This window comes from Melampsora larici-populina (assembly GCF_000204055.1).
Source record: "Melampsora larici-populina 98AG31 unplaced genomic scaffold MELLAscaffold_27, whole genome shotgun sequence".
NCBI classification, from domain to species: Eukaryota; Fungi; Basidiomycota; class Pucciniomycetes; order Pucciniales; family Melampsoraceae; genus Melampsora; species Melampsora laricis-populina.
The window spans coordinates 84,058-100,231 of NW_006768791.1; the positions used below are offsets into that span (position 1 = coordinate 84,058).

At 42.1% G+C, this 16,174-nt stretch overlaps 4 protein-coding genes across 4 annotated transcripts; 3 read left to right on the forward strand and 1 right to left on the reverse strand.

The window, feature by feature from the left end:
- Positions 1-1,732: 1,732 nt before the first annotated feature.
- On the forward strand, positions 1,733-4,694 carry MELLADRAFT_44058 (uncharacterized protein; the record flags this gene model as incomplete). The annotated part of the gene is made up of 8 exons (XM_007411767.1): positions 1,733-2,135; positions 2,240-2,875; positions 2,946-3,161; positions 3,256-3,273; positions 3,344-3,813; positions 3,901-4,048; positions 4,120-4,211; positions 4,282-4,694. 8 exons carry the CDS (start codon positions 1,797-1,799, stop codon positions 4,307-4,309), a joined length of 1,947 nt encoding a protein of 648 aa, XP_007411829.1.
- Positions 4,695-5,065: 371 nt separating this feature from the next.
- MELLADRAFT_116961 (uncharacterized protein) lies at positions 5,066-7,360 on the forward strand (the record flags this gene model as incomplete). The annotated part of the gene is made up of 7 exons (XM_007411768.1): positions 5,066-5,269; positions 5,349-5,390; positions 5,457-5,986; positions 6,054-6,221; positions 6,263-6,376; positions 6,447-7,067; positions 7,151-7,360. The coding sequence occupies 6 exons, from the start codon at positions 5,230-5,232 to the stop codon at positions 6,978-6,980; spliced, it is 1,428 nt and encodes a 475-aa protein (XP_007411830.1).
- Positions 7,361-8,568: 1,208 nt separating this feature from the next.
- MELLADRAFT_26032 (uncharacterized protein) lies at positions 8,569-10,274 on the reverse strand (the record flags this gene model as incomplete). The annotated part of the gene is made up of 8 exons (XM_007411925.1): positions 8,569-8,708; positions 8,799-8,855; positions 8,929-9,008; positions 9,092-9,303; positions 9,394-9,698; positions 9,787-9,901; positions 9,984-10,080; positions 10,162-10,274. Coding segments are annotated over 8 exons (1,119 nt in total), but the record flags the coding sequence as incomplete, so codon positions are not given.
- Positions 10,275-12,479: 2,205 nt separating this feature from the next.
- MELLADRAFT_124552 (uncharacterized protein) lies at positions 12,480-16,079 on the forward strand (the record flags this gene model as incomplete). Its single annotated transcript, XM_007411769.1, has 11 exons — positions 12,480-12,640; positions 12,722-12,765; positions 12,837-12,951; positions 13,028-13,037; positions 13,098-13,127; positions 13,201-13,246; positions 13,317-13,326; positions 13,411-13,559; positions 13,631-13,726; positions 13,841-13,934; positions 14,006-16,079. The coding sequence occupies 11 exons, from the start codon at positions 12,480-12,482 to the stop codon at positions 16,077-16,079; spliced, it is 2,829 nt and encodes a 942-aa protein (XP_007411831.1).
- Between the last annotated feature and the right edge of the window lie 95 nt (positions 16,080-16,174).

Here is a 16,174-nt window from a genome sequence, read left to right on the forward strand (position 1 = left end):
GGATGACGAACATGAAAAAATAAAGCTTTTCGGGGTCAAGAACGTTTGGGTTGTGAGACAACTTGATTTTAATCTTAAGAGCCTTGAGGGGTTGGTTTGAGTTTCGAGGTGACGTCAAGCGATAAAGTTTGTGTAAGATAGCACAAGTTGAGAAGTTTGAAAGGAAGACCCTTGGTTATATAGCGAGAAGCTTTAGAACCAAAAATCAGGGGTTTTTTAGGACCAAAATAATCGACTGAGCAATGACAGTGGAATCAACATCCAACAGGTTCAGACACAGGGTTGAAGTTAAGAATGTAAAATATCATGAATTAAACAGAGACATGTAGGAAAATTCTTGAAGAGAAGGGTCAGAACTTGTTTTACTGCTGATGACGAAAACGTGAGCTCACACACCGGCTGGCGATGTCCATACCTTCATAGGCTCGCAACCAGAGATTCTGTATGCGCAAGTCTGATGCGAGCTTGGTCCCTGTTGTAACTTTGTTCTATCCCTAGCTTCACACCAACCGATTTCCTCAAGAACTGGTGCACTGTGTGTCCTGATTTCGCCGTAGCAGTGGTTCATGGAATGTAATTATCGTCGGTCAACGCCTGGAATGGCTCTTGGCTACGCTGCTTCATCATGTTGACTCAAACTGCTGGTTTGATATCTTCGGGCTCACGCACCTCGTCAACATGTCTGGTGTGGTGAAATATGTATCCACAAGGTTGCAATAGCGTCAGTTTTCTTGTTGGGAATTCACAATTGTTAAAGTTTCCTCAGTCCAGTATCCTTGAATGCAGCTCATTGCCTGACCGATTGAGTTTGATGCAAATCCAAAACCGGAGGGAACAGATTGCCACTGCTTTCATGATGTGTATGAAAATGTCACTTCCTTCGCGTCCGCATGGCAGACACAGTTAGCCGGCCTTTCCACCGCAAGACCATTGCAGCCCGCAATGCTCAACAAGGACTTGTCCTCGGTATGCCTTTATCTTTCTTAAGTTCATAGCCAATTTCATGCGTTTCGCAAAAGTATGTCGTACCTGGAAAAGCTTCTCACATTGGTAGTAGTACCAAACTATTTCCCCAAGATTCGACGAGGTATAACGGTGAAAGGCACAGTGAGTCCAGGTCACATTTGCTCGCCGACGAGCGCACACAGTCTTCCTGTCTTTCTCAAAGGCCGTTGGTGTGGGCTATTCGACCAGCAAATATAAACTGGACACGGTGGCACTCAGGGTCCCCTGACGTATACATCAGGATTCTTTGATCGTTCATGATACACATTTTCTACAGTCTCTTACACAAAAATCATGGAGCTTGCGGGAAATCAGAGGAGATTGTTGCATTGAGGACCAGCATCCCATGGAGACAAAATCAATCAAAGGGCTGTTTTCGCTCGCACATGGGTTGAGTGATGGAAGTGAGCCCGGCTTAAAATGAACATGAAAGATGAATATCGCAGTGATCAAAACCTTGTGAGATGTAGCCTAGGGTTTTATCGTTGAGGAAAAGATTTGGTTCAAGGGTGGAGTATTGTTATGGTGAAATGAAATCGTTCTGATCGATTGTGATCCTTCATCTGGAGTCGACTCTGGACTTTGTCACACAGCGATCGAGATCTGGATGGCCAAGCCGCAATTCCCATTGTGTGTAAAAAAGAATTACATGTGTATGTAACAGAGAGATAAATTGACCAATCGTAGCCACCCGATTGTTTCCATTCCTGATTACCAAATACCATACCATTTTATAAAACTCAACCTCAGCAACTTATCATCATCATCAACAACCATCATCATCGGAGGCTATGCTTCGTTCAATCTCATCTTCAATCAAACCACCTCTCTCAAAACTTATCAAATCTCAACGTGGCTTTTCAACTACTCAATCATGTTCTAAAATCATCTCAACCCAACCACTCAAAGCTTCTCAAGCACCATCCATCATCTCATCCGGAAAATATCCTATCATCGATCATGAGTATGATGCAATTGTCGTAGGAGCTGGTGGGGCTGGTTTGAGAGCCGCCTTTGGACTTGCTGAGGCTGGTTTGAACACGGCTTGTATCACCAAATTATTCCCTACTCGAAGTCATACAGTCGCTGCTCAAGGTGGTGTCAATGCTGCGTTAGGTAACATGACTGAGGTAAGTCAATTATATCCCAAGCATTACTTTGCTCAACCCTATGCTGATGTGGATTCTCGGTCTTTTACTCTCGATGATCATTCGATCATCTTGGGGATTATCAGGATGATTGGCGATGGCACATGTACGACACTGTAAAGGGTTCCGATTGGCTGGGAGACCAAGATGCAATCCATTACATGTGCAAGGAAGCACCTCAAGCAGTCATCGAGCTCGAGCACTTTGGTGTGCCCTTCTCTCGTACCAAGGATGGCAAGATCTACCAACGTGCTTTTGGAGGTCAATCCTTGAAATACGGAAAGGGTGGACAAGCATACAGGTGCGCGGCTGCCGCGGACCGAACCGGACATGCCATCCTTCACACACTTTATGGTCAATCATTACGACACAATACAAATTTCTTCGTCGAATTCTTTGCACTCGACTTGATCATGGATGATGCCGGTCGATGTGTGGGAGTGACAGCTTACAACCAAGAAGATGGAACGTTACATCGGTTCAGAGCTCATCAAACCGTTCTTGCTACTGGTGGTTACGGACGTGCTTACTTCTCATGTACCAGTGCTCACACTTGTTCTGGTGATGGTAATGCTATGGTCACAAGAGCCGGTTTACCCTTACAAGATTTGGAATTCGTTCAGTTCCACCCTACTGGAATCTACGGTGCTGGTTGCTTGATTACTGAAGGTTCTAGAGGAGAAGGAGGTTACCTACTTAACTCTGAAGGCGAACGATTTATGGTTCGTAGTCGTGATGCTACCCATCCTTTCCGTGAACCTGACCTTGAGAATGTCAATTTGATTTGAACAGGAACGATACGCACCTACCGCTAAAGATCTGGCTTCTCGAGATGTCGTATCACGATCCATGACGATTGAGATCCGCGAAGGTAGAGGAGTTGGACCAGACAAAGATCACTGCTATCTTCAACTATCTCATTTACCTCCAGAAGTTCTTCACGAGCGATTACCAGGAATTTCTGAGACTGCTGCTATCTTTGCTGGCGTTGATGTCACAAAAGAACCTGTCAGTAGGCTTACTATGCCCCTTTCCACCTCTCTTCATTCTTTAGATTTACGCTTGACCTGACATCAATGGCTTTCGCTTATTATTGCCACAGATCCCTGTCTTGCCAACTGTAAGCCCTCTCCCCTCCCAGATTTGGACATCCTTCAAATGAGTCTGAATATTTCATCACTTCCCTCCAGGTGCATTACAACATGGGAGGTATTCCTACCAACTATCACGGTCAAGTGATCACTCAAGACTCCAAGACCGGGGCAGACAAGATTGTGCCTGGGCTCTACGCAGCAGGTGAAGCAGCTTGCGTATCCGTCCACGGTGCTAACCGTCTCGGCGCAAACTCTCTACTCGACATCGTCGTGTTCGGTCGAGCATGCGCCAAACACATTGCTGCTAACCTTGAACCGAACCAACCTCACGCCAAGATTGCTGAGGATGCTGGTATGAAATCGATTGATGATCTTGATCGACTCAGAAATGCCAGTGGACCTAAACCTACCGCCGAGATCCGAAGCGATATGCAAAAGGTGATGCAAAGTGATGCGGCTGTCTTCAGGACTCAATCCAGCTTGGAAGAGGGAGTCACAAAGATCAACAAAGTGGTAGACTCTTTCAAAGATATTGGAGTGACTGATCGAAGTATGATCTGGAACACGTAGGTCTTTCTGTACTGTATTCTGTTGTGATGAGGTTGCGGCCACGGAAATCGAATTACTGAACCAGTCCATTTAACAAATTGTAGTGATTTGGTTGAGACACTCGAACTCCGAAACTTATTGACTTGCGCTGCTCAGACCATGGCATCTGCTGAAGCTCGAAAAGAATCACGTGGAGCTCATGCTCGAGAAGATTTCCCTGAAAGAGAAGATGACACCTGGATGAAGCACACTGTAAGTGATCAGGTTCTTTTGTGTAAAGTCCACTTGATCTTGACTGTTTTGTTTTTTCACAATTGATGTAGTTATCATGGCACGAACCTGAAGCTGGCAAGCCTGTGAAATTAACCTATCGGGATGTGATTAGCAACACATTAGATGAGAATGAGTGTAAGAGGTAAGTACATTCAATATAAAAGAAACTCTATGTTGGGTTTCTTTATAAACTGATGAATTCCGAATTATAGTGTTCCACCTTTCAAGCGAACATATTGAAGAAACCCTCGCAACAAGTTTTCAAAATCATTTTTTTAACCAAAATTCAAGAGACAGACAGAGAGAAGATCACACTAAAAAGAGTTTTTTCTTTAAAACTTTCCATCACTCAAATGTGTTGTGTATTCCACTTTTTCCATATTTTGTTATTACATTTTTTTTTGAGTGTCAGATTTTGAATTTGTTTTTTTTGATGTAAACAATGAATTCAAAAGTTTACACAGGTGATTTCTTTTATGTGCATTGATTTTTTTTCAATTTTGTTTTTGGTTGATTGAAAAAGAAAAAGTTATTTTTTTTGAGCATCTTTTAACCAGAAAGATATTTTGATATATGGCGATATGTGTAGATAATTGATGTTATATTGCATCATTGGTACGGCGTTCATCATCAGGACTTCGTCTATAGCTCAATGATACTGAATGTTGAAGACATTGAAACAAAACTTGCACAATTTTTGATGATTGAATTGAGCAGTAACCTACGAATGCCCAATCAAGTATGTTGAGCTGATAGGAAGAGTCTACTTCCAATCATACAATACATCTCGCACAATTTGGTTTCTACGATTAGGCGTGATGATATCTCAGACTGCTTCCTGCTGATAGAGGTTCATGGCTGGACTTGAGTTGACCAGTATGAGTCTTGACTCCTTGAGACCACACATATGAAAGGACCGGTGGGCAGCAAAAGAGTCCGATACACATGTTGTAAGTTGAATCGGAAGGAATTCTGGTTGAGAGTCTGAGAGAGGAAAACCAAGCGAATTCAAAAAGCATTCCTCAAATCTCCATTATCATCAATCCAAATTAATCAATCAAGCTTTCTATCTGTTACAGATTTCAGTTCTACTTCTTATCTCGATCAAAACCTCTGAACGAATCTTTTTTTGCAAATTTGATCGTATTCAAATCATACATATGGCTGAAGTCAATTCACAGGCACCGGGATCTGTTAACGGTCAGCAGCATTTAACTGTCAAAACCAAAAACCAAAAACTAAACTCTTGTGTTTTCTCATATTTCTTTTTTCTTCATAGAAACCACATCTCCCGATCCCTCGAAATCGGAAAGTCCTGCAGGTATATGTTGAATTTCTCATGTTTCGTTCGAAACGCTGTGCCAATATTGGTTGTCTTGTTCGATAGCAAACGAAGCGAGTGGGCGACCAGATGGTGATTCAAGAGGTTCGAAGCCTTCAGGACGTGGTCGAGGTCGTGGAGCACCTCGTAATGATTTCGATAGAAGTACACAACCTTCTACTGGGCGAGGTTCAGGTGTGAGAGGTGGTCGTGGGCGTGGTCGAGGTGCTGGACGTGGCAGAGGTAGAGGTAGAGATAAAGTACAGGGAGATGGACGGAACGTTCTACAAAGCTCTGGAGAGAATGGGGATCTTGCTGCTCAAGATGGCGAAGAGCCGGTTGATCATGAAAGTGGAGAGAGTTCAACGGATGACGAGGACGATTTGGACGATCATGAAGATTCAGATGAAGAGAGTGATGAAGATGGTACCAATAAACCCGAAGGTGCAGAAAAGAGTAAAAAAGATAAGCATAGACCTAGGAAGGCGGCAAAACCAGTAGAAGTAGATTCGTCTTCTGTTGTTCCTGTTGAAACTCCTAACGAGGTAAGAGAAAAGAAAAAACAACCATATGTGCGACAAGTTGAACTTCCCAAGGTAAGTCTTCATCTAAGATTACACATTTTGATTGTATATTGTTGACTGAGAATGGTTCTTTCAACAGGAAAAATTGTCGGCAGCCGATTTAGATGCTAAGATGGCTGCTATGGCTATCACAAATGCCAAGCTTCTTGAACGTAAAGAGGCGGCTGACAAGGATGCGGCCGAGTACGAAGAAGTTGAACGTGAAAGTTGTAAAAAGGTATGGTTGAAGACCATAGCCATCTATTTGGTGTGTTTGGGTGACAAACTTTCTATCTGTTTTATTCGTAGCATGAGGCTCGACGCGTTCAGCAAGCTGAGATCGATGAAGCTCGAAGGTTAGCGGCTGAGCGTAAATTGGGCAAAGTTCAAGGTCGAGAATGGGATCGTGAGAAAACCGATGATGTTTGTTCGATTTATTTGAATCAATGGTCAATCTAGCATCCTGATCTGGAGTTTTTTTGCATGACTACAGGATTGGAATCGGGCGCGTCCTTATGTAGACTCAATGACGATCCCTGAAGGCGGTGGTCAATACAGAGGACGCGATCATCGTGGTCATGGCATGCGCGGTGGTGGTGGTAGAGGTCGTGCAGATCATGGCCGACCTTTCCGTGCCAGAGGACGAGGTTCTCGAGGTCGCGGATCGAAATTTACCGGTAATCACCACAATTCCCCTGGTGGTGGTGGGACTCAAGATGTAGGAAACGAAGGGAACCAGGGCGGACAAGGATGGGATCCTGTGGAGCCTGCCCCAGGCGAGAATGAAGGGAACCAGGGCGGACAAGGATGGGATCCTGTGGAGCCTACCTCAGGCGAGAATGAAGGGAAGCAGGGTGGACAAGGATGGGATCCTGTGGAGCCTGTTCCAGGCGAGAATGAAGGGAAGCAGGGTGGACAAGGATGGGACCCTGTGGAGCCTGTTCCAGGCGATAAAGAAGAATACCAACGTGGTTGGGATGAAGAACCAGTTAACCTGCACGATGGCGCCAATGGAGGGACAAATTAAATGTCTCTTAACCCACTCAAAACATTTGACAGATTACACTTGTCGGGGAGATCAAACATTGCCCCCGTCTGCGTGATCGGACAATGCGTGAGTGAAGTTTTCAAAAAAATCAATCAGAATTCATCTTTTGTTTTAATCTGACCATATTCTAATTTATGTATGATCTTTAGTCACATTATTAAATATATATACAAAAAAAAATCCAAGGATTCATTCAACTTTATTCAACTTTTCTCTTTCTTTACTTATCTGTGTGTTGTGAATATATGTTTAGACCATCTTATGATTTCTTCACTTTACTCGAAATTGCTTTAATGTTACTTTGAGTGATGTGAGATGAAAATCATTAAGCAATATCATCTTGATTTCAGTCTTTGTTCAATACTAGTACTACCATTTGATGTTCTGCAATTGACCAAACACTAAATATATATTTTGAATTGGTTTTGAACCTTTTTGTGGATACTGCTGAATTGTGAGATATGATGTTGATGAGGTCATGATTTGTGATTTGTGAAATTCTTATGACTGCTTCACATCTTGTTCAGATATTCTGGTTTCCTGACTCAACTTTGAAGGTTTGACTTTGCTGCTAAGGTACAAAAACAGGTAAAGTCTTGGGTGGCTTTCCATCAATCATTATTTGCTCACTCTTATATTAAATCCTGTCTGTGAATCCATTTTTACAGTGAAGACATCATTATTAATTCAATAAACTTCCTATGCTTCTCACGCAAACCTGAAGAAGCTCAGATTTGATGAAGGGCTCCTTGTGCACGCACCTGGTGCAATTTAAAAAAGTTTGTTCTCTTGAGTCTTGACACAAGAGGTACAATTTGATCAAGTACATGATCCACAATATATGATCTTAATTCTGCTTGTGTAAGTAATTGAACTGAGTCCCCTTCAAGGTGTACCAAAGAAAAGAACAAAGGCTGTACGCCCAAAGAAGGGAAAAGAGACGCATGGAAGTGTATGAAAAGTGAACAAATATATCATATCTTGAGTTCCTTTTTGAAACTTGTTCACCTCAAAAAGAGGTTGAAAAAGATGTTTTCTTTAGTTTGAGTGGTGATATTAGATCAATGACAAAATGGATTGAAAGATATAAATGTATCAAGTAGATTGACAGAAAGAGAAAACTCGTATATATATATTCATCAAAAGGGTGATAAGAAGAGGAATGATCTAGTTTTGCTTTGCTTTTGTTTTTCTTATATATGGTTACATTCTTACACACTATTTATAAGATACGTGAACAATAGAGGAGTACTCCTATGGGTCGTTGATTTTCATTTGATGGGCTTGAATGGATCTTGATGTTATCATAGAAGGTTAGGCTAGATGCGATAGATATTCAAGTGATAAAAGAATGATAAGTCCATTACTTTTTTACGTCATATGCTTTCTGAAAGATTGGTAAGATGAAACTCGAGAGTGAATTGAATAGACTAACGATATAATGATGTACTACATCATCTTTCTGAGCAGCTATCTCAGGACGAACTAAAGAGTCATCCCTAACAAAACTCGATTTGAGCTCAGCTTGATCTTCTTGACAGATTCGGTTCTTAAGACGTTCTAGTCTTCGTTTACGAGCCTGAGAAGAGAAATTGAAGATCGTACAACGTCCTTCTTTCCATTTCATATACACTAGGGTGATCGAGACCAAGAGCCAAAAGGCAATATAGATCAAAACCGTAGCAATTGTGCCGGTGTTGTTCCAGCCTTGATGATGGTACAGTAGTGGATACAACGGTATATTTGGTCAGTCATTGCCATTGATCATACAGAGCAGGATATAAGAAGAAGTCTCACCCAAAACACCCGAGAAGATGGTCCATCCACCGGCTGCTAATTTGTTTTCAGGGTTACCTGTTCAATGAGCATGAGCAGAGCCTGTCAGTTTGAGTGAGTTGGGGTAGAGTGCATGACTAAAATGATGTACCATAATCGAGGTGCCAAAGTAGTCCATCTACTGGAAAGGAGCCTGGCCCATCGCCGGCTTCGGCGGCATCACCACCGACTCTGTAGCATAAAAAAGAGCAAACCCCTTACATCAGAACAAACACTGAAGAGGTAGAGTTCGGAATGGATTAGAAAATGCTAACGCCTGAATGTATCGATGCATGATGAAGTACCATGTGGCTTTGGTGATCAAGCCAGCTCCGATATACATCAAAGCGATTGTTGAGACGATGAGGAAGATGCTCAGGTTGAGTCGAGCTGAAGAGCTATAGATCACATAACCGATGATCATACCCAAACCAATTCCAGTCACCGCTGCGATAGGAATTGAACTAGCAGGTTGTCCAAGGGAAACCTATCATTTAGACCAACGTAACATGATGAGTACACTGAGCTTTGGTAGAAAAGATGTAAAAATCATCAACGTTAGATGAGATTGATGTACCCCACCAATGAAGACTACAGCTTCTAATCCTTCACGTAAGACGGTTGCTGTAGGTAAGAAGAATAAAAGATATTTACTTGAACGGGTTGAACTATCCTCATTCTCAGTACCAAGAGCAAAGATTGATTTGATAAGATCGATTTTTCTAGGCTTGATTAGCTTATCTTGATCAGAATTTGAAAGACAACCTTGATCAAAAGCTTTAGAAAGTTGTAGACGCCATTTAACTTTAGCTCGATCCATACGCATCATTGTGATTCCCATGATGAATATCATGCAACAGGCCACAATTGAGAAAATACCCTCTTGAAGAGTAAAACAGGATCTCGTAAGTTCATATACACATGATCCTAGGAAAAGTAAGTAATGATACGACCAAAACACAAGGCTTACCCCATAGCTCTTCCGAGTTTCCGTAAATGTCATTGAGCTGCGTATAGTATATTGCCAAAAAGGTGGCACCGATACAGACGGAGATGAAGAGGCCAACAAATGTACCGGAGAAAATCTGTGTTATATAGAGATTATGTCGATGTCAATTAAAGACAGAAGAGTTGATTCGATTTGCAAGTCAAGACAGAAGAACCCACCTGAAGTCTCATCCGTTTCACGAGTTTATTGTCATATTCGGGTTGTGTACCTTCGGATGAGGTGTGAACAGGGTCGAGCGCATCTCGATCCGAGTCACTTAATTCAGTATCAGTGATCACATGAGAATTCCGATGTTGTGGTGTTGAAGAAGCAAGATTGGGTGTTGAAGTTGGAGACCGCTTGACGATTTGCTCGACGAGAGCAAGAAGGACGGATAGGATGATAGCGGCTTCCAAGACCTCACGAAAACAAATCAAGAAGATCGGAACTGAAAACAGACTCTTGGCCATCTGTTTCTTCAACTCGGAATTTGATTAAGTGACGACGATCAGATAAATCGAATGCAGCCCTGGCCCCTGAGTCGGAGGTCCGTCTTGAACTCAACCTTGAAACTCCGAAAATGCAGAAACAAGGAGATATCGAACGAGTGCGTCTTTAGGCTGATACACAACTGTCGAGAATATGAATATCCCTTGCTTTCTCGGCTACATTGATCGTTTTCTTTGAAGGTCAAGCAATCAGCTCAGCATTTGTAAGTGAACGCTTGGAAAACTTCCAGAGCAAAGTCTTGAAAAACTTCGATGATTTCGCTGGACAGGCTTCGCGAAAATCCCTCATTCCAATGCGGCAAGGACCTGTCGAACTTTGTCAACCTTGAGCCAAAATATCATATGCAAGACACTGGCAGAAACGAGCAAAGGTGGCCTGAGAAAAGCATCGTAAGCACATACATACAATCGATATCCAGTAATATGAGCTCAAGGAGGGAGGTTGTTCGTGATCATTCAACCACCGAAGTGAATTCTTTCTTTCACTTTGCCTTGGAGCATTTCGAGTTGGGTTAACATTAGTGGCTCTCAAACCTGACCCAGTTTCAAAAAACCCGGTTGCCCCAGTTGAATTTTTGGCTGGGAGCTGTCAACAAATGTCAACTTGATACACAAAGTTACTGCCAAAAAACAACTGGGTCAACTGGGTTTTTTGAAAACCGGGGCAGGTTTGAGAGCCACTATTGTTTCCCTTGCATACATACTTTGACGCTGCGTCTTGGAAAAGCAATACGATCACAATCTTACTACTCTCCATGGAGATCATCTGGGTGGGTCGCTTATGATAAAAAAATGGTCTTCAACACATCAACACACTCTTGGAGTCCTGATCTCATTCACAGAAAGGTGAATCGTGTAAGAAATCAGTCAGCGAGTTCCTCGCCCTCACTTGAGCTTCTCAAGCGCTGTGAACACCCCACCCAGTATTTCAATATCAGTAAAAGTTCATGACCTTTTAGTAGCAAGTCAAGATTATCTGAATTTGCGATGGCTCCATGAGCCATGTGTTTAGAATTGATCGATAGTGACAGGTACGTTCAACTACGGTTCCTTACACCAATCAAGCATTTGAAGGATATCATGAAGAGGTTTCGATCTAGGTAGATACTAGATCACTGAGATCGGCAAGATGTTATAGGATGGTACATATTGCACAACTTTCATTTTACATGCTTCAGATACGCGCAGGTGAGCTACATTCTTGAAGAACCACCAGAAGCTAGCTGAAAGGACTCCCGAGCTGAGATACGGCGCCGTAATAACTCTGTGAAATTTATCTGCTTTTCTCCTTCGAATATTCATATCTGCATGTTCTGTTTATGATTGACCATGCACGGTTCCAAACATCCAACAGAAGAAATCTCGATTGTTTAAATTACTTTTTTACACATGGATGAAGCACCAGAACCTACCAGTACATCCACCATTGGTTCGCCGCAAACAAACCAAGAATCTGAACGCCACCTCATATATGTACAATTTCCCCTTCTGAGTTCCGCTCGAGAGCCACTTGACCGTGTTGAGATTTGAGAACAACCACACGTTGGGCGGTGTTTGGAGAATAGAAAAAGCCTCTTGATAGAAAATTAGAAATCAACATTGTGTATTTCGGTTAACTAGTTTTACAGATCAAGCGAATTGATGTGGCATTCAAAAGTAAATCAAACAATTCAACAAGTGAGCGGATAACTTCGAGAAAAGAATTCGATTGAACACTCAAATTAACACATATATTTTGTATCATAACCAAAGGTATGAAAGTATCAGAAGGACCTCGTGCACATATCGTCAAGCTCAACACACACACACACACACACGCCGGATTATACATAATTTTCCTTTAATCTTACATTTTACACACTTCTTTTTCCAATCATTTTCCTCATATTTGACTTGCACTTTCTTCTTCTCAGCTTTCTCCCCTACGCCAACTCTACCTCCCCTAGTCCTACTACTCATCAATCTTTCAGAAATCATATCTGGTTTTCCTTCAAACCTTATCGGCATCGCATCCTAGTCTTTACAACATCTCTTGATTTCCATCTTTTTTTCTTTGATTATTCAATACCTTTTTCATCCTTACTCTCTTTTAAAAACATCACTGTCTCTTCTTTCTTTTTTTATTATTATTATTATTAGCAATTCTTCTAATTCTCATCAATCGTCATGCGTAGATCAAATCTTGTTTTCACTATCGCTGCACTTTCAGGATCTGCTTCTGCTTGGGTTAAGGATATTGATATTAATAATCCTCCTTATAAAGCCGATCCTGGTTCGTATGGTTATAATCAATGTGGAACAAAAGCTTCTCCTGATAGTAAATGCCAGTGAGTGAAACTTTACAAAAATCATTTTATATCTCACACTTTTTTCACTCATACTAACTCATCAAATTCATATCTTATTAGAAACATGTATTTGAGATCTTCCGAAGACTTTTGTCTATTTGGACGTAAGTACTTTATCAAAGCTCATATATCATCAATGCGAAATTTGATCCTGATTTATTGTATTTCTCAATAGCTCATGATCTTTCGGGTGTTTCTGAAACTGAGCGTGAGGCTGTTTCTTATTGTACCAAAGACGGGCATGGAACACGTCTTATTCCTCCTGGTACATTTGAGAGCGTACATTTTGTGTGAGTTTCTTGAATTTTTCTACATTGATTGTTATTTGTTAAGTTACTGATTATTTTTACTTCAATTTATGTTCAGGCACACACCCGTAAGTTTTTATAGTCGTTTGACGTTGAGGATGGCTTCTAATTTTTGTGGATCTGTTTAGCACTATGTCCAAATCACTGGTCGTGGGAACGTGAGTTCTTAAAGTCTTATTGTGATCTCTATTTCAATCCTGATGGTCTAATTTTTGCTTTGGTGTTTACCAGTTCACGAAGATTAATGTAAAAGCAGGAGATGACGGAGGTGAACTTGGTGAGTGATTCAATTTTAATCTTAAATCTTAGGGTTGATACTGATCATTTTCTTCTTGACTTTGTTTCAGATGCTGCTGGGTAAGTTATCTTCACATCAACCTTTACCGTCAGACCTTGATCGAATTTCTCACTTTGAATATAATTCAAACTTTCCTTTGTTAGTTATGACGCCAGAGGAAATCCTATCGGTGGAGTGGTCTTTGGACGAAACAATCAATTTGAACATTGGACTGAGTTTTTACTTCCTGATGAGTTTTGTGTTCGAGCTTGTTTCAAAGGTCCAGATGATTGGAGATACTGTAACCACATGTGTAAGTCATTTTACGAACTTCATTTCATTTGTTAAATCATCTTTTTATTTATATGTTTTTTTGGTTTGTAGATGATATCATGGCTTGTCGATGGAACATTCCTGGAGACTATTCACCAGGATTTGATGATTGTGAAGGTGAAGATGTACCACATCCTATGGGAGAATGTGAGTACAGAAACTTTCTTTCGATCTTTCTTTTTGAATCCCATTAAACCTTATCTCATTTGAATTTTCTCTCATACTGACCTTCATGTTTTCTTTTTTTCTTTGAATATCTAGACCTTCAACCTGATGGTAAAATTAAGGTCTGGAAACAAGGTGATATGCCTGCACCTCCACCAGGAGCACCTGGAAAGTTAAAGAGCTGTCGTCGGTAAGTCTTCTGTCCTACTATCCTGATCTTAATTTGACATGATCTGAACCTCATTCGCTACGTATCCTTAGAACTTCGTCCCCCGGTGCATTGTACAATGGTACTAGCGCAAACACGACCTCCCCTGCTCAGAACTCCACTGTTCCTCGACACAACACGACTATGCCAGGTCAAAATGGTACTATGCCTCGACGGAACTGGACTACGCCCGGTCAAAACAATAACGGCTCTATCAATGGTTCATCAGGATCTGAGGATAACTATCCTACTGGCTCTTCTGGTTACGATCCTAAGTCATCTCCGGACAACCGAACTTCTGAATCTGGCGACTATCCTACCAATTCATCAGGTTGGGCCACACCCGATCAGAACAAGACTGGTGCTACTGGATCTGAGGACAACTACCCTACTGGCTCCTCTGGTTACGATCCCAAGTCTTCGTCCAACAACCAAACTCCAGAATCTGGCGACTACCCCACCAACTCATCAGGTTGGGCCACACCCGATCAAAACAAGACTGGTGCTACTGGATCTGAGGAAAACTACCCTACTGGCTCCTCTGGTTATGACCCAAAATCTTCTTCGAACAACCAAACTCCCGAATCTGGCGACTACCCCACTAACTCATCAGGTTGGGCCACACCCGATCAAAACAAGACTGGTGCTACTGGATCTGAGGAAAACTACCCTACTGGCTCCTCTGGTTATGACCCAAAATCTTCTTCGAACAACCAAACTCCCGAATCTGGCGACTACCCCACTAACTCATCAGGTTGGGCTACACCCAATTCAAACAAGACTGGTGCTACTGGATCTGAGGACAACTACCCTACTGGCTCCTCTGGTTATGACCCAAAATCTTCTTCGAACAACCAAACTCCCGAATCTGGCGACTACCCCACTAACTCATCAGGTTGGGCTACACCCAATTCCAACAAGACTGGTGCTACCGGATCTGAGGACAACTACCCAACTGGCTCTTCTGGTTACGATCCCAAGTCTTCTTCGAACAACCAAACTCCAGAATCTGGCGACTATCCTACCAACTCATCAGGCTGGGCTACACCCAATTCAAACAAGACTGGTGCTACCGGATCTGATCCAAAGCCTTTACCGAACAACCAAACTTCAGAATCTAGCGATTACCCCACTACCTCATCCGATAGTGACCCAAACTCAGCTGAGAACCAAGTGATATCTGAAACCGGTGGTAACTCAAACTCAGATAACTTTAATACCACACCTGATCAAAACAAAACTGGTGCTACTGGATCTGAGGATAACTATCCTACTGGCTCTTCTGGTTATGATCCAAAGTCTTCTTCGAACAAGGACAACCAAACTCCTGAATCTGGCGACTACCCGACTAACTCATCGGGTTGGGCTACACCCAATTCAAACAAGACTGGTGCTACCGGATCCGAGGACAACTACCCTACTGGTTCCTCCGGTTACGATCCTAAGTCATCTCCGGACAACCACACTTCCGAATCTGGCGACTACCCCACGAACTCATCAGGTTGGGCCACACCTGATCAAAACAAGACTAGTGCTACTGGATCTGGCGAAAACTACCCAACTGGTTCATCTGGCTCTGATCCCAAGTCTTCACCGGAAAAGCAAACACCCGAATCTGGCGACTACCCCACCACGTCATCCGATACCGATCCAAACTCAGCTGAGAACCAAGTGATGTCTTCAACGGGTGATACCTCTAATCCAGATAACTTTAATATGGGATCGATTTCGAAAGATATGAAAGATGGAATGCAAAAGATGGTAGAAGATTTTAATCAAGAAGTCACTTATCCTGGTATGGATCAATCACTTATGCCTTCTGATGGAAACTCAGATCGTCATGATCATGAGAAATCAGTGACTCGAACTTGGTCTACTCAAAGTTCTTCGACTAATTTATTGACTAACCCTTCTGATTCTACTGATCCTAATGCGATTACTAGTCCTACTCAACAGTATGGTAAATCTCAAGATGGTAAAGCTGAGGATGGTAAACCTGTAGATGGTAAACCTGTAGATGGTAAATCTCAGGATGAAAGCAAAGATGGTAAATCTGTAGATGGTAAATCTCAGGATGAAAGTAAAGATGATGAAGAAGAAGGTGAATGTTATCCTAGCGAGGAATAAGTTCAACTAGATTTAAATCCTTCTCCAAATCTATCTACACTTATTTCCTTATATCCTTCAGTATGACCAAATTGTTCTATTTCATCATCCAACTT